Source organism: Phaethon aethereus, assembly GCF_964289735.1.
Source record: "Phaethon aethereus genome assembly, chromosome: 15".
Classification (NCBI taxonomy): domain Eukaryota; kingdom Metazoa; phylum Chordata; class Aves; order Phaethontiformes; family Phaethontidae; genus Phaethon; species Phaethon aethereus.
In genome coordinates, this window is record NC_138591.1 from 7861668 (window position 1) to 7877062 (window position 15395).

Genomic DNA, 15395 nt, shown 5'->3' on the forward strand with positions numbered 1-15395 from the left:
TATTTTGCAGTAATAAAGTATTTGAGTACTTAAAAAGAAAGCAACAGAAGACAGATACAGGAAGCAATCCCCAGACAGACAGATCAGAAAAACATTGTTACTGAAAGAACAACAAACCTTCTATTATGATTCTGCTAAGCATGGCTATAAAATACAACAAAACCAGCATGCGCCATGTAAGTAATCCCAAAACAACTTCAAATTTGTCTCTGTCTTCATTACAGTAACTACTGTACACCAGCCTCACCAAACAACCAACACCGAAACTGAGATTTCAATGTGTTGCTTTTTCAGGAATTTTTTAACAAGGAGCCTGACACAGCCTTACAAATATTCCTCAGACACACTATGGTATGTAATGTAAAATAAATTTAGCTGACAAGTCCCTGACCCTCACATTTTTATACATGTCTTAATCCCCCTTCATGTGTGTCTCGGGCAAAGGAAAATTATCCTCCAGAGCCCAAGTTAACATCTCATACACACAGACCATGCAACCATTATTATCTCAAGCCTCGTGCCCCAGGTTGGGCGCCAAAAAGGACTGTCGTGGTTTAGCTCCAGCCAGCAACTAAGCCCCACGCAGCCGCTCACTCACTCCTGCTCCCACAGTGGGACGGGGGAGAGAATTAGAAAAAACAAACTTGCGGGTTGAGATAAAAACAGTTTAATAGGACAGAAAGAGAGAAAGAGACAACAATGATAACAACGGTAATACCGACAAAGGAATGTACAAGAACAAGTGATGCCCAATACAGAAATTGCTCACCACCCAGTGATCGACAGCCCGTCCCCAAGCAGCGATTCCCACCCCCCCGGCCAGCTCCAGTTTATGTACTGGGCATGACGTCATATGGTAGGGAATATCTCTTTGGCCAGCCTGGGTCAGCTGTCCTGGCTGTGTCCCCTCTCAGCTCCCTGTGCACCCCCAGCCTCCTTGCTAGCAGGCCAGCACAAGAAGCTGGACTGTCCTTGACTGCTCAGCAACAACCCAAAACATCAGCACATTATCAACAGTTTCTCATCCCAAATCCAAAACACAGTCTCACACTAGCTTCTGTGAAGAAAACCAGCTCTATCCTGGCTGAAACCAGGACAATGTGCTATGGAGACGAACAGAATAAACTGTGTTTAGCAGTTTTAAGTTGGCACAGCAGAAGTTCAGAACACTTTGACTTTGCCTTTCAGGTGCTAAAACAAACAAAAACAACAAAGCAAATGGTCTTTTGCCCTTTTACAGCTGGAAGCAGAGTTATATTGCCCACAGACATGGAGATGATAACGGATGTAGTTTCATACTTTATTCCCTTTCACAAAAGGAACATTTGTTCCTGTGAAGGTGTAAAATACAAAAGATGTCCCTCCCCAATATTGCATTATTTTAAATAATACCATATACTTGCAAGGGTCCCATTTTAAGTTTCTCCACATATTGGCACACACTTCTGTAGCAAGCATTTGTTGCTTTTTAATGACTCCTTACCATGCACCATGTCCTTCACCTCTCCTGGCTAAATTATAAAGTACAGCTTTATAAACAGATAGAAAAGAACAGAGTTTGTCTGATGAAATGACATGCTTCAATTGCCAAAATACCCAGCTGTGTGCTGGGACATCAAAGAAAACTTCCAAAGAGCAGTTCACTATGAACAAAGAAACTAAACGTTAGCCTAAAAAGCTCTCACTCACCTGCACCAGAGCCTCCTTCATTGCAGTCCAGTTTGAGACTCTCCATGCACATTCCAGAACTAGGTAAGGATTTATATGACCTTTTGACTGGCCATATTCTGTCAAAGGTTCCCACTGGTTCAATTCTTTTGAACAACTAAGAAAATCAAAACCATTGTCAATTCAGTTACCAAAACAATAAAATTTCAGTAAAAGTTACTATAAATGTTGTGCATCAGAATATTATTTGCATATTTGTTTGCCTATGAACAGCTTTGCAAGAACTGCAAGTTTTATCCAGATGGGAAGATTTTCATTTATTTATTTATTACGAGTTATAATACAGAAGTCCGTGAACATGGAAGAACTGCATTTTGTGTCTCCCCAAACAAGCATTTTAAATAGGAAAACCAAATTTTAGCTCCAGTCTGTTTCCACCAATAGCAAATTCCTTTTTTACAACACTTCAGGCATATGACTTCTAAGGGAGTAAGAATAGCGGTTTTTATTCCCTTAAGCTTCCCTTGTATCTGAGTAAGTCCTGAGCTAAGTTTATCCTCGTAACTAATGCTTTAAACCAGCAGGGTATTTTACTTCTATTGCAGGGTAAAAATACTTGTTCTACATCAGCTTTAAAAGTCCCTTCCAACCCAGAGATTCTATGATTCTTACCGAATCCAGTGGTCCTCCCAGAGCTGATACTCAGGAAAGATCGAAGGGGAAGCATTGTTCCGTTCATGCTCTTTTTTAGCCTTTTCCATTGCTTTTTCATAAGTTTCTTGTGCCTAAATAAAATTCAAACCATTTTTCCATCTGCTACATACACATAAACGGAACACTCTTTTCTTTAAAAAAAAAAAAAAGTTTTAAGAAAATTTTTACAAATTCAAATTTAAAAAAAAAAAAAAGTGTGTTAACTCATTCCTGAATATAGTCATTATTTGGCAGCTTTACAAATGTAATAAAAACCTGACATATGTACTCATAAATCTCAGCTTATCTAGGTATTACACGGCCTTAAACTACTACTTTAGCCAATAGAGCAGCTGTGGCACATTCTAGAAGACCAAAGTTATTTATTAATATTCAGAATATTGTCTTGGTGAACAAAATATTCATCCTGACAGTAGAACTACTCAAATAATTGCTAATATCAAGAGTCTACCTGTTCAAAAAAGCCATGCTGTTCATAGGCAATCGCTGTTGCTGTCTCTGGGAATTTACAGCGTTTCTGCCATAGTCCAGCCCACATATCCTCTTCTTGTAACAAAGAGTAGAGCTCAGCAAGGGAATCCAGTATTTCCTAGAACGTTAAGCACACATATTTCTCCACAGTCAAGCTGCTCTTATAAAGCATAGTAGATAGCAAAACCACGTTCTACATTGAGGCGAATTGAGAAAGACATGTAAACAGAGAAGAGTTTATATAAATTCTTTTAAAAACTCTAGAAGGCACACAATTATTAACAACCAAGTAGTGAGAACAACAATATTGCATTAAATGACAAAAAAAAAAAAAGCTTGTGAAGTGATTCTTCCTTGTCTCCCCTAATATATCAGATCAAACCACAGAAAAGAAAATTGTTCAACAAGCCAACAACTTGGTCTTTAATGTAAAAAGAATCTGTAATATTTAGCTTCCTCAGCTGATCACAAACATGCCAAGGTAGATCATAACTACTTGATAGACTACTAAACACAACAGCACCTGTTTCCAGGGAACTCAGTTTTGCTTAGCTAATTTTTCTTTAAATTTTAAATTTTCTTTAAATTCTAGTGTCTCTCTTCCCAGGCAACAAGTGATAGGACGATAGGAAATGGCCTCAAGTTGCACCAGGGAAGGTTTAGATTGGATATTAGGAAAAATTTCTTCAGTGGAAGGGTTATTAAGGACTGGAACAGGCTTCCCAGGGAAGTGGTTGAGTCACTACTGCTGGAAGTACTTAAAAGTTGTGTAGACATGGCACTTAGGGCCACAGTTTAGTGGTGGACTTGCCAGTGCTTGGTTTATGGTTGGACTCGATATTAAAAGTCTTTTCCAACCTAAATGATTCTATGATACTACTGTACTATCCTGTGTTTTTCTCTTCACATTTCATAAGGTATTTCAATTAATGTAACACTACCTGTTGAGGAGGAGTTATGCTTTCCTGCTCATAAAATTCTGTTGTCTGTTTAGGCTTAATTTGTAGACTCAGTCCTTTTTCAAAGGCTTGATGTTCCAGCATCAGTGTAGAACGAAACCAGAGATTGTGAGTTTTACCCAAGTACTTCAGAACACAAGGTCTGATGGGAATGGGAGGAACACACTGTGACATTGCTTCCACAAAGCAATTCAGTGCACTTGGCTGGCAATCTCGCTGTACTTGATGGCTACCACTGCACAAGAAAGGGCTTATTTCACCTGCTAGAGCCTAGAAGAAAAAACATAACAGTTATCTGTTCATTCAGATTCTTCAATTAGAGAATTTAGATTAAAAATCTTATTAATATGGGGAACAATAATTTGATAAATGTGTTTCTCTTTGTAGACCGAAGGGCCCTATTTCTTTCAGAAGATGTACTGATAGTGGTATACAGCATCCACTAGTCACAATGGCAAACGGCAAACTTCTCAAAGCAAGTGAAAAAGTCACTCATCATACAAAAACATTTTCCTGAAACACCAGTCATTTACAAAGAGGTATTTGTAAGTGCGGGGGGAGAGAGATTCTCACATGTTGTTGTCTGTCAGACAAGATTTTCCAAAGTCGTGAAAAAAGCTGTATCCAAGTCTTCTCTGCTAATGGTGTAGAAATATGACATAACTGAACAAAGGCACTCAGCAATGCTCCAGTCTAAAAACAAAAAAGAACGTATATAAATGTGAAAAATACAATTAATACCATGGAAAAACAGTTCACAGTTATACAATTTTTTAAGCAGTAATGCAAATGCCTTTTCCAACCAACATATCAAAAATATGTTTTCTTCAGCAATACAGACTACTGTAACAAGAATTTAATCCTATTTTGATTTTGTTCAAGACTCTGATGATTCATTACTGTAACCATTTAAAAAAAAAAGAAGGCAAAAGGAAAGAAGTTGAGTACTTTAGTAATAGGAATGATCAAGTTAATTGAATAGAACTGTTACTACTGTGAGAATTATTTCAACATAGCCCCTAATCTTCTTAGGAATTATTTAAACATAAGATGTCAATACACTTCTTGGATCCTATAGCCAGTCTTTGCCATCACTGTTTTCTTAACTGAACAGTTAAAATACACTTACAGGTGGAACAGGATGAAATTAAACTTTGTGGGAAAGGGATACAGTAACAACTAGCAATTAAGTGAAGGCTTAAGAATTTTTTACCCTATGCAAATAAGAAATTACACCAGATAAGAGATGTCTACATTAAAAAAAAATTAGCTACCAAAAAAAAAAAAATCAGAAGTGTGAGATCAGGGGAAAAAAAAAAAAGGCATGTCAAGTCAATTTGAAGGGTTTAGCATTAAAATGATTTGTCAGGAAACCAACAGCCTATACCAACCTTCACTTCTCGAAGAGAGTCAAGAAATTTGTCATGCCGGTTGGTCAACATGTGCAGCTGATTGCCAATGTCCTTCTCAGAAAGTTCCTTCGTTTTAGGTGTACTGGTCTGATCTCCCGGAGCCAACTCAATGTCTATTTCAACATCCTACACAGAAGTAAACAACTCAAAGCATGCAGATTTTTTCTAAGTGCTTTTGCTTTTTTCCCAAAGAAATACAAAATACCCTTCCGATCAACTTATTTCAGGTCTCACTATTTATTTTTGCTAGTTCTTCAGGTTCAGATATAGAATTGCTATAGCACTACAGTAAAGAAAAGGCTAAATGAATGAATGCAAGTTCTGAGAAACCCATGCATGGTTAAACTACAATGTATTAAACACAAGATACACTGAACAATCTGTGCACATCATCTTCAAGACATACTCTCCGAACTGATTTGATGAGAAACTAAGAGGAGCTGTAATCCATCAAAAAGATTCCTTTTCCTACAGTATTTTCGGTAAATTACCTCTTCTTTGGATTCACTGTTTTCCCTTTCACGAGGCTCTTGTTTGACGTGGGTTACCATAGCAAAAGCTGCTCTATCGTGACTGTCGGCAAGGTTGATCACGTTGGTGATCGAGGGCAGCATGGCACCCTGACAGCTCGTCCCAATGGTCGTGTTCCTCTCACACACTGCCAACAGGAGCTAAGGCATTAAGAAGCAAGGAGAGCTTTTAACGATACATTTCACTGTAGGATTTCAAGGAAAACATCAGTATGGTTTAATATTCATCAACAAGATAAAAGTTGCAATAATATGTTTAAGGTCTATTTACCACCTTTATTCAATAAATGCACCAATACATTTTCACCTTAATCTGACCACATTTTATCACCATTTTGAAGTTCGTGACTACATGTTCAAGATTGTTTTTCAAGCCTCTCCTGAAAATGCTGAAGAAATAGCAATCTTCTATACCTAAATTCTGTATTTTGTACTTTTTAACATTTAGTGGCCCCAAGCAGCTAATGTATACAGACTCTCCCCAATACAATGAAAGTCTTCCCAAAAGGAGTGGTGGGGGGAGGGGAGGGGGGCCCAAACAAACCACAATGCTGCTGTTTATCTCTGAGGGGAGGGGGGCCCAAACAAACCACAATGCTGCTGTTTATCTCTCTAGAAGGAGTTCTAATACTTTTAAGAGTACAAAGTTATCCTCACAATCACTTTAAACTCATGTTTTAATTTGCAAATTGGTTGTTTTTCTTTTTAAAAAAAGAGCAAGCTTTGCTCTCATCTTGTTTTAAATAAACCAACCAAAACTGCAATTTCATTTCAATGCAATCCCACTTAACAGTTGTCATACCACCACAGCAGACACTCCAGCCTTAACAGTTTTGTTGAAATCATCTACAATAACAATTCCTGTATTTTTTTTTTTTTATAATCAACATTATTTATGAGAGATGCATTTTCTTAAGAAGTATAAACCTGGTCATTAAGGTTTTTGCAGAGAAGATATATTTTAATGGTTGTTTTTAAATACACTTTTCAAGCACCAGCATTTCATGGTTTAGACACTGAACTTCTTTTTAAGCATCACTGGAAGTATCTGAGGCAGCTGTGTTGGTATTTTTAGCTTTGATACAGATAGTACATACTATAAAGACACATATTACATAATGCTCTTACACCCAGCCAAGAAAAATGGGGAATAAAATGTATTTCTCGAATTATAATTGTATTTCTGATACAAATAATTTCCCTACCTCGATGCACTGTTTTATCCAAAAGTGATTTCCCATTGCTTCCCAGTTTTGAGAGCAGGTCACATAAAGCAGGCGTTCATAAACACGACGTTTCATAGAATTGTCAAAGACCTCAAAAAATTTGGCCCGTATGAGTGGCTGGGCACAACGCAAACCCGAAAGAAATGCTGGCTCAAGTTTAGCAGTAAGTTCGCTACCAGAAAGATTCTCATCCCTAAAATTAATAGAGATGAAAAGACAGAGACATTAGAAAGAGAAGCCTTCTAGGTTTTGTATATAAAATACTAGAAATGAAGAGGTGACATTCTGTAGAAGCCCACATGGTGTGACATGCATCCAGGTGCAGCATTCTGGGAGAAATAGCAAAGAAAATATTGCTGCTTTTTAGAAAACTGCTCCAGAACTATCACAAAAACTCTTTCAGGATAAAATCTTATCATAATTGTGAAACAACTTCAGACACATAGGTATCTTGTTTGAAATGCCAAATGATAAAAGATTCTGACCACCATGTTCACCCCAGGGCTTTGCACAGTTAACCAGAAAACAGAACAGCAGCAAAGAGTAACTCAAAATTATGTGAATCATCAACACAAAATTAAATACCTGGCTTTTTTTTAATAACGTAACTATTTTAATCATTTCATCCTGTTACAAAACCTGCCAGTTTAGCTAGAAAAGTAACTCTCCTGGACGTATAATTTACAATAAATTTCCAAGGGGGGGGGGAATAAATCTTTATAACCTTTATAATCTTCATAATTTTATGTCAAGACAGACAGATTTCACCTGTCACCACAGTGTTTATAATACAACCAGCTACAAGGATGCCCTGTTAACTTGGGAAAGGAAGAGGTTGAGGTCATGGAAATATTTTAGCAGAGCCAAGAAGAAAATCCTTTCTAAGGAACGTCTATTTTCAAATTGTCTTCCACAATTAAGTACTGCGGTCTCCATGAAATGAATTGATTTTGCATTTGCGGGGGGGAGAATCACTTAGTTCAGACCTAAAAAGATTGATGGCATGTTATAAAGGTCATATATGGTACAAATTATGAACCAATAAGCTGCAATAAATGATTAACTGCTATAATTACCTATAGACATAGTTAACAAGGTCTAAGAACTGGGCATTTAATTCAAGGTCTTCTGGAAAACGCTTTTCAATGTAAGTCATCATTTTCACTAGTAGAATGGACTTCTCCCTGAGAGTAGGTGTCTGCGTTAAAAGACGACATGATTAATTTTGTCAATTCATCTTAAAACATGCAGAGAACTGGCACATTCAGAGTACACCTCAGCAATCCTTTATATCACACTTTCACTTCTAAAGTACTGAAAAATAGCTTGATAGAAGATCATAGTTCTTAAAAAGAAAAACAACTTAAGCATTTATCCTTCTAATATATGCTAGAGAATTTTAAAATCATGACTAAAAACAGCTTTAAGTTGTTCAACAATTATGAAAATCTAACGTATATTTTAAAAAGTGTAGGTCCTTTTATACAGCACTGGATTGTCAAGTACTCAACTCTAACAAAAAATACAGCAAATTGAGGAGGCCACAAAATGTTACAGGAATAACACGATTTAAACCAGCATTAGTCATTCTCCTCCTGAAGAATCTCTCTATCCAAGTTAATGTGAAACAAATTTTAAAACTTTTACTTTAAAACAAGTTCTCAGGAAAACAGCATTTGAGATCAAACACCTCATATAAGCCTATAAAATGTTAAGCATCTTTAACTCCAGTTACTTTCACAGAATATGCAAAATATTCCAAACCTCACAAGGGCATCTAAACATATATAACACATCCTTACAAACCTCACCATCAAAAACTGATGAATTATAACAGTGGCTTACAGTTATTTAGCATTTGAGAGCAATAATGATTTTATCTTCTCAATTTACCTGATTAGCTGCCATTGGGGAATTGTTTTTCACCCACTCTTCCACTATTTTTACCACTGCACGAAGAATTTTGGCATCAGTAGATTTTTCAATGAGAGATGTTAAAATAGCTTGTATAAAATTTTTCCTCATTTCCATGCTCATCACAGCCAGGCGAGTTTTCACAAGATCCAGGCTTAGCATTACCAGTTCACTTGTACCTGCTATGGATGCCAAAAAAGTATTAGAATTGTGTGTACACCTATAAAACACCTAGTAAAGAAATTTTCAAGGTAAGCTACTGTAATTTTAAAAATAGCAACAACATTATCTGTTACCTAGAAATATACCCCTAGAAATAACATTTTCAGAATTACTACTGTCCATTCCTAAACAACTAAGACTCCTTCCAAAAAAACCAAATCCATTCAAAATTTTAAAGGCAAGACTGGCTGGTTTCATTTCAGTAAATCTTCGGTGAAAGGTATTACCAAACCCCAGTACTAAAAATCCGCAATTAAGCTTGTGAAAGAAATACTGCAGCACACCTATTCTATTCTGTTAATTTCCTGACTTGCTTATCTGTCTAGTTCAGTAATTTTCCAATTGTTTCTCTGTTAATAAAATTTGCAAGGTTCTCATTTACCTAATTAAAATACAGTCTGGGAATCTAACAGCATCAATTCTTTCGAAGTATTTTCTTCAGTAGCTTATTGATTAATAAATTACAGTGCTCTTCACTAGCACTGAATTTTCTTCTACAAGAACATCTAATTTTTTTCAGTGACTCATGACCACTTGATGATAGACAGAATTGTACAGACTGAAAAAGATGCTATTTTAAGACAACAAAAGCATCAGCTCCAACAAGTTAATTTCACAAACAGTTATTCCAATATTACCAAATAGGAAGGGGTCAAAAAAAAAAAAGGGGGGGGGGGGGGCACAGAACAATCAAAAAAAATTCAGCTCCCCTCCCCTCAACACTATAAACTCTTGAGGTATTTCAGTATTTCTATCTATGCTGTAGCTCAATAAACATTCACTAACCATTCACTGAAATGTTTGGGATAATACTGAAATTCATATATTAAGCCAGTAACAGGAACTCAAAAGTGCATTTTTATCCTTGAATACATCAGTAATATTTTTCACTAATGTAATAATGCACACAAAACTCTGAAAAAATCATTTAAATCTCTTTAGGACAAAGAGATTTTAATGCAACTCTTCTAATCATTACCATCCTTAAACTATATAATGTAATACCTGTATTTGCTTCTGCTGTTCCTGCCGTAGCCTGTGGGTTTAAGTGTTCCCTGACCATCTTCTGCAGAGATCGCATAAAAACTGAAATCAATCTGTCAATATAGCTGGGATTGTTACTGCACGCAGACTTCAGAATCATTAAAGTACCTATAAATAAAAACAATACCTAAGGAAGTAAAACTTCTGAGCACGACGCAAGTGAGAGATAGGTTTTCAATGTGGATGTTCTCGTTCTGTGAAAGAACAAAGGAAAATGTTCTAGCTGTATTTTGTCCTGCCATGAAAGAAAGAAGCACACGACTACCCAAGTTACAAAGATTAGAAATCCTGATAGACTTCAAGAACAACTTTCAGTCTCAGCTCTGGTCTCAAGTTTAGCCTTTAGTCTAAGACTAAAAAGTTATTCTGCAGTAATCGCAATATCTAAAAGTTCCGTATGTAAGTGTGTGATGGAGGGCAAGGGGGAGAAAGAAAGGATAGAAAAAAAGAAACTGAAAGCAGATACTTCTCCAAGGCCTTACGAAAAAAACAAAGAAGAAATATCGTTAACCAGGCAAAATGAAACTTCTCCTACAGTTGCATGTTTGTTTTAGTACCAAAAAAGTTGAAAAACTTTTACATGAATAGGATTGGGTTTAGTAATTAAAAATAAAAACTAAAAAAATTACATTATCTTGGTTTTGCAATCTAGAGATTTTATAAAGTTTCATAAATGAGTTACTGTAGGTTGGAAAAGTTAACACTACTGAAACAGGTAACTTCGGCAGTTTATGAATGCACGATGCCTACAAGATCACAGTCCCTTCAAATTACACAGCTGTTAGCAATGCCTATCCTAATATTAGCTTATCCATACACATGCAAGCCAACCAGCTTTTGCAGCATCTATGCTTTAAAACACTTAACTCTCTACAAAAGTACACACATCCTCTCAAACTACACCCTCTAAAAAAACCTACAGCTGTCTCTTTCCCTACTGCAACTTCATAATTCAAGAAAAGCCTACGACAATATTTATAGAAGTGTGCCTTGTTCATTGAATGGCTGCTTCAAAAGTTTGTATTTCTTTTCCTGCTCAGACATGCACAAAATTTGGCACACAAAGTTCAGCCTCAAACGCTGACTTCACTGGATTCGCACCACCTGACAGTTAAGATCATAGTGCTGCTTTTCAGTGAGCTCTGGACACGCTGTAAGAAATATCTTTCTCGGCTAGTTTGTCGTAAAGCACATCCCAACATCTGACAAACAGGCAATTCCCAAAGCAAAACTACAACTATCTACACAGGTCACAGAGTAGAATACTGAAGGACATTTGCTATTTAAAATGAGCAAGTTTTCAAAAACTGTGTAATTTCAGGTCTGTACTACCAACACAACCAGTTCTGCAACAAACTGTATTATTCCAATATATCTTTGTCATCGTATCATTTAACTGGTAGAGAGCTCAGCTACATAAGTATTAATAACAAGAAAAGAAGAACATTTCAGCTCTTCAGAATGGTATATACTAAAAATTCAGATTTGCTCACTCAAGAAAAAAATAGTATTTTTGTTATTTCTTACCTAGTGAGAATTCAGGATCTATAAATAAATAAATCTTCCTACCCTATTTAAATCAGCTGATAAATGAGGCTTTAAAAACAACTGAAAAATAAAGCATAAGGCAATAACATGTAAGAATGTTTACACAGATTCCTTGAAATATTCTATATCTCAAGAGTAGTACCTGCAGGATTTTGGTTTTTCGTGTAAAAAAGTAAAAGTTTCTAGTAAGTTGTATCTTGTTTACTACGTTTTCCATGCACTTTTGTCCTGGTTTCAGCCAGGGTAGAGTTAATTTTCTTCATAGAAGCTAGCATGAGGCTATGTTTTGGATTTGGGATGAGAAAATGTTGATAAGGTGCTGATGTTTTGAGTTGTTGCTAAGTACTCAAGGACAGTCCAGCTTCTCATGCTGGCCTGCAGCGAGCAGGCTGGGGGTGCACGGGAAGCTGGGAGGGGACACAGCTGGGACAGCTGACCCAGGCTGGCCAAAGAGATATTCCCTACCATATAACGTCATGCTCAGTATATAAAGCTGGGACAAAGAAGAAGGAAGGGGTGGAGGGACGTTCGGAGTTATGGCGTCTGCCTTCCCAAGAAACCATTACGTGTGATGGAGCCCTGCTTCCCTGGAGATGGCTGAACCCCTGCCTGCCCATGGGGAGTAGTGATAAATTCCTTGTTTTGCTTTGCTTGCGTGCGCAGCTTTTGCTTTACTTATTAAACTGTCTTTATCTCAAACCATGAGTTTCCTCACTTTTACTCTTCCAATTCTCTCCCCCGTCCCACCGTGGGGGAGTGAGCGAGCGGCTGCGTGGTGCATAGTTGCTGGCTGGGGCTAAACCACGACAACTTTGAATACAGAAGGCTTCTATCTAGCTTAGCTGCAGCTCCACACTTCCAGTAATCGCTCCCCAGTCAGCTACCAGAAGACAGAATGCAAGGAACCCCCCCAGTCCCTTTCTTCACAGATGACAAACATCCCAAGCTTATCCCTCAAGTCAGCTCCAAATGCGTCACACTGCTTCCTCTGCATGACACCAGATCTCAACTTCCATACGGAAAATAAAAGCTCCTGACAAAGATCATACTCACTAATGGGCACTCTACATACATCTACTAGAGAAGTGGGAAACTCACCAAAGAGCTGAGAAGGGTTAGCATTAGTGGCCTTTTCGTAATTAGTAAGTCCTTCATAAATAACCTTTCCAACTGCAGCATAAAGGCACTCCAGCTCTTCATACTTTGAAGCTACACTCGAGGTACCTGCAGAGTTGAGAGAGTTGTGTTTACTTTTCGTAACGAGCCACAGAACTGGCGAGGAACAGTTTCACTGTGAACACACGGTCATCTATGCTATCACAGGAACAATAATCTTGCTAACAAACCAAGGTAACACAAACAGATCCCTCATTTATATAAATCTCTATTATATAACCTGTATGTCTTCTATAATAGTGTACCACAACTTCTAAATAACCCATTCTGATGAGAAGTCTCAGATTACTTTTTTTTTTTTTTTTTTTAAGATTATCTAACTTAGTTTATATTAAGACATGGCATATTACCTACTGCTTTTCTTTTTATACTCTATCTCCCTTCCTTGTTTTAGCAAAACAGCAAAGCTTAACAACTAAAAAAATGGCACTTCTGGAGCTGAAAAATTATAATTGCAAAAATACATTAAATTTATGGCATGCATTTCTTGAACCAAAGTTATGACAGCCACAGGTTATTAAGTTTTTATGTCAATGGATAATGATGTATTCCACACGATTACTTATTTCAGTTTCTCTTTTTTTAAGCAGAGGTTGAAAGTGCAAACTAAAATGGACTGTTAAATGCAGGAATCGTAACACAGAATATTAGTACATTCCAAAGAGAGTCTTCACCCCGCCCTTAATCACTTAAGTTATGCAGCATTAAAGGATAAAAGGAGGAAGAAAATAGCACATACTTGGTTCTGTAGGGAAAATACCCATTAAGCGAGAAAGCAAACTGTGGACTGCTCTCAAAACCTTGGTGTTTCCACAAGTCATACAAGCTGCTACACCTCGTTGCAGGGGTTTGAAGCTACTAAGGATAGCAGGGGGCTGCAGTACAGTTAACAGGAAACTTAAGACCTCTAAGCCAGTGCAGATGTTGGCAAAGTTGGCCTGATTGGGTTGTTCCTAAAGAGAGCATATAAAAAAGGCAGTGAGTGGGGGAAATCACACAAGTATTGCACAGATTAGCAAGTCCAGATCAAATCTGTTGAAAACCTGTAGTAAGTCTGAGGTTTCTACACCAGCAACGTTTCACGTCAATGCAAGTCATGCAACATAAAACTGTAAAACACAAGGCGCTATAAAATCATTTACAGTATGTTCCTGCTGATGTTTTTTGTGGTCCTCGGCTTTGAAAGTTGCCTGCAAACTTGCAGGTTAGAAGTGTTTTCAAGAGAGGATAATATTTTACCTCTTTGTCAACATCTTTCAGAGACAGGCCTTCAGTGGAGAGCTAAAACAGCATATTCTATAAATTACAGCTTAAAGGTTAGGAAAGAAGATATTTGGAACTAAAGAAAAAAATAAGGAAAATAAAATATTCCTAGACCTCTTTGTAAACGTACAAAATTATCATTAAGATAGTAAATTAGTCTGCTGACGAAGTTGTATTCTTTTTTCTGAACTTCTTGTATAACTGATGCCACATAGCACAAAATTAAGATATAAAATTCCCGTTCAGGAGGGCTCATGTCCTTGTATTAAGCAAACATCAACCACATCCACCTTCCTCAGGTCTGAGGGGTGGTACGCTGCATTTGTTTTGAAGTGGGGGAAGACAAGTGGAGTGGGCTAGGTTTTGATTCTGGCTTGCTTTTAGATGCGGTGCACTTTGCCCACCTTCCCCAAATTCATGAAAGATAATAAACTGGAAGATTTGTCCGAAAGTCAGAGGAAAAATATAGCAGTTCACATTCTGGAAGCACATAAACTCTCTGAATCGCACTCTCTAATGTTATTTTTACACATCCACCAGCTTCCCCTCTGTTCCAGAAAGGGAGGGCAACGCTGGTTTGTACATAACATGCAGCTCTTCTTCAGCAGACAGCACGTAGACATTCACGATGTCTTCAGTGCAGAGAAATCACTCAAAGTCATGATTTTCCTGAAGTCATGCTGCTGTTACTGCACAGCCGCCATCACCTGGCACTTAAATAGCTTCGGAACTGTGTAAGTGAGGAAGATGAGTAGCAGGCAATCCTTGTCCAACAATGGCCAGAACTGACTGCAGTTCTTCCTGTTGTAGGCTATCAAATGCCATCAACAGGAAAAAAAAAAAAAAAAAATTAATTTTAATGGCAATTTTCACTCTGGTTGCACACTACTTGGGAAAAGATGAGTAAAGCGACACGTATGAGCTCCCTAGAGCACTATCAGTGCTTTTAAACCCAAAACAAATAGAGCCACATTAAAAATTCTTCCAACAGAAGGAGAAGAGGATGAAAGTAGACACTTGCCCTTTCAAGGACTACCTTCATGAAGACAACAGCATTATGGAAGTATAGCACATGTAGATCAACATTTGGAAAAAATGGGCCACAGCAGATTTTCATGTAATCTTACACATTTTTAAGTTTCCAAAAGTAGGATATATTACTCCTTTATTCAAAGAAATAGAAAAGTGGCATCAAGAGAGCTCCTAAAAATTTAACACAGTAACAGTTGCTAGTCTATCAAATAGTAT

General features: G+C 37.3%; 1 protein-coding gene across 1 annotated transcript in view; it reads right to left on the minus strand.

Moving 5' to 3' along the window:
* Positions 1-15395, minus strand: part of TRRAP (transformation/transcription domain associated protein) — a gene marked incomplete at its 3' end in the record, with an annotated part of 99133 nt that overhangs the window by 36185 nt on the left and 47553 nt on the right. The window contains 13 exon segments of the mRNA XM_082006807.1: positions 1690-1825; positions 2341-2453; positions 2834-2971; positions 3795-4082; positions 4386-4505; positions 5204-5350; positions 5716-5895; positions 6960-7173; positions 8057-8178; positions 8874-9073; positions 10122-10268; positions 12807-12932; positions 13624-13837. Coding sequence (XP_081862933.1) covers positions 1690-1825; positions 2341-2453; positions 2834-2971; positions 3795-4082; positions 4386-4505; positions 5204-5350; positions 5716-5895; positions 6960-7173; positions 8057-8178; positions 8874-9073; positions 10122-10268; positions 12807-12932; positions 13624-13837 — 2145 coding nt within the window.